General features: G+C 26.5%; 1 protein-coding gene across 1 annotated transcript; it reads left to right on the forward strand.

Annotated features, from left to right (window-relative positions):
* Window positions 934–1,698, forward strand: LOC107625522. The gene has a single exon (XM_016328173.2). It carries the CDS (start codon window positions 1,035–1,037, stop codon window positions 1,416–1,418), a length of 384 nt encoding a protein of 127 aa, XP_016183659.1. The 5' UTR covers window positions 934–1,034; the 3' UTR covers window positions 1,419–1,698.

The raw sequence follows: 2,806 nt of genomic DNA on the forward strand, positions 1-2,806 counted from the left end.
TCTTTTCTTTCCTTTGTCATAACTTCTTTTGCCTCTTTATTTCACAATATTTTCCTCATTTTTATTTTTATTTTTAATGTGCTCTATCTTTAATTGGTTTTCCTTTCTTTACATATAGTTATCAATTATTTTAGAACTCTACATATTTTTTAACTCATTATTTTTTTCCTTCTGAGAGTCTCACAAATATATGTCCTTAGATGTTTAATGTAGAAATATTTTTTTTTAATTAAAAAATTTAAGTTTTCCTAATATTTTTGTAATATACTTATTGATTTTTTTTTTCAAAAAAGTCAAGCATAAATTAAATAAGCTTAACAGGTGCCTGTTAACGAAGTCGTAAAACAAAATTAAAAACGTAACCTAACGTCTTAAGACGAAGTTTTGACTGCAAAAATCAATGTTGGTGTACTATAATTAAAACTAATTAAAATGTCAATTGTTTCACAAATACTATTAGTTTTAGATGGATATATATGTAGGGACGGCACAAAAGCAAGGTCAACAATTGCATATCTAATAATATCTAATAGTAGCGTTCAAATGACACTCTTGACGAACATTTAAAACATGTAAAAGACAAAAGAATAAAAACTTAAATGGATTCCTATTAAATTTTGTTTCTCACCAGTCACCATTTATGTTTTTTTTTTTTCAAGAATAATTTAGTCTATAATTTTTTAAGTTATTAGATAAAATAATTTTTAATATATTTTTTTTATAATTATTCATACGACTAATATAAAAAAAATTATTTTTATTGATATAATATTATATAATTAAATGTATATATAAAACTATTTTGTATTACTAATTACACATCAAAATTAAATTCCAATAATAATATATCCACCCACTATTTATATTTTAAAGAAAATTAGAAGTATAGCAATCCAAGTTTGACCGGACCGAAAGATCCCTATATAAACCTCTCCTTTATGTTTGTGCTGCCCAGCACACATCCATTTCCATTCTCTTCATTTTACACTGAAAGATATAAGAAATCCAAAAAGTGTTAGTAGAATTCAGCAACCATGTTGAGATCAATGACGACGAGGAGAGGCCCTGGGAGATATGAGAAATTAGGTAAAGAATCTTCTACCACTGCGCTGCTTCATGAGGAATTCAAGAGGAGCACAAGTTTGCCTGCTCATAGAACACTATTATCTTCTTCCAGAAAAATGGGTACTTCAGCATTATTTGGGAACATAAATTTGCAAAGAAACCCGACAAAGAGGGGTAATGGTAACAACAACAATAATGGTAGCAAGAAGAGCCACCCACTGCTGAGTTTCTTGGATCTTCGTAAGAAGAGTAAAACAACGGCAAGGCCTGAATTCGCCAGGTATGTTGAGTATCTCAAGGAAGGAGGCATGTGGGATTTCAAAACCAACAAGCCTGTCATTCATTACACTTGATTAGAGTTAATATTTCTGTATTCTGTGTGTAACAACAAGATTGTATTGGATTTTATTCATTTAATTCCCTTCAAGAAGATTTAGAGTAATATTAGTACTTATCTGTCTGTTTGATTAGTTTTGTAGCTAGGGTGGGTTTACCCTTTTGAAAATTGATGTGGATGGATCAATTGTACACATATACAAAAAGTTAATCAGCTTCCTTCAAATAATTAGTTCTTTTTTCTTTCTCTACGCGAAAAAAAAAAAATAGTTAGCGACATCAATTATCCTGTACAAATGTGGTGTCTCGTGTATTATCAGGGTGAATTTTATGATTATCATTAGCTTAGTTATATGCTATTGGTACGTATTATAATTAAAATTAATAAGATGATTTTTTTAATTATTTCATAATATTTTTTAATTTGATTACAAATTTTATAATTTCTCTTTTTTATTTTTAAATTAAATTTTTTTTGTTAAATAATAAAAAAATATAATTTTAATTTTAATTATATTTTTAAATATTATCAAAATTTTATAGTCACTATATCTACTATAATAATAATTAGCGTAAAATTCACCATTATTATGTCTATACTTTATATAGTATATACGTATTTATACATTGTACACCAAACAGACACCAACAATATATAAAAAGGTAGTTGACAAAATCCTACTTAAAGCAAGCATTAGAAAAGGAATAATATTAAAATAACTATTTGTATCAAAGTTTTGAAAATTGAATCAGTTATTGAACCGTTTTAACTATTGGTTTACTAGTTTATTAGTCTAATCGATTTGATTGGAATTTAACCAAAAAATTATTTTATAATAAAATAATAAATAAATTATAAATAACCACCATAAAACATAAATATAGTCTATATAAACTTTAAAATGTCTTTCAAATTAGAAGCAAGGTTCTTAAAATCGAACCGGTCATCAAACTGCTCTAACTACTAGTTTACTAGTTTATAGGTTCAACCGGTTCGACCGTAGTTAAACCGAAAAAACTGTTTTATAATAAAATAATAAATAAATTATAAATAAATACATTAAAATATAATTATAGTCTAATATAAACTTTAAAATATCATCCAAATTAAAAGTACTACATAAACCAGAATGTTATAATTTCATTCAAATACAAACTCAAAAGTCAAATAACAAAAACAACCAACCAAACATAAAATGCCAACATCCAAGTTTGTCATCAATCATCAAAATCTGCCATAACTTGTTGCAGATTTGCTTCCTTGATATCATCAACTACTTGGACCAGAAAAATCAAGTGGTGCAACATAACATGTACTACTACCACCGCTACCACCACTTTGATCTAAATCAGCATCAATATCATCTATAAATATACAATTAGATTTAATTTTTATTGTGCAAAT

Source organism: Arachis ipaensis, chromosome B01 (genome assembly GCF_000816755.2).
Source record: "Arachis ipaensis cultivar K30076 chromosome B01, Araip1.1, whole genome shotgun sequence".
Lineage (NCBI taxonomy): Eukaryota > Viridiplantae > Streptophyta > Magnoliopsida > Fabales > Fabaceae > Arachis > Arachis ipaensis.

Excerpts from the sequence above, each read along its gene's own strand:
- LOC107625522 (XM_016328173.2), top strand. The coding sequence starts at position 1,035 with ATGTTGAGATCAATGACGACGAGGAGAGGCCCTGGGAGATATGAGAAA.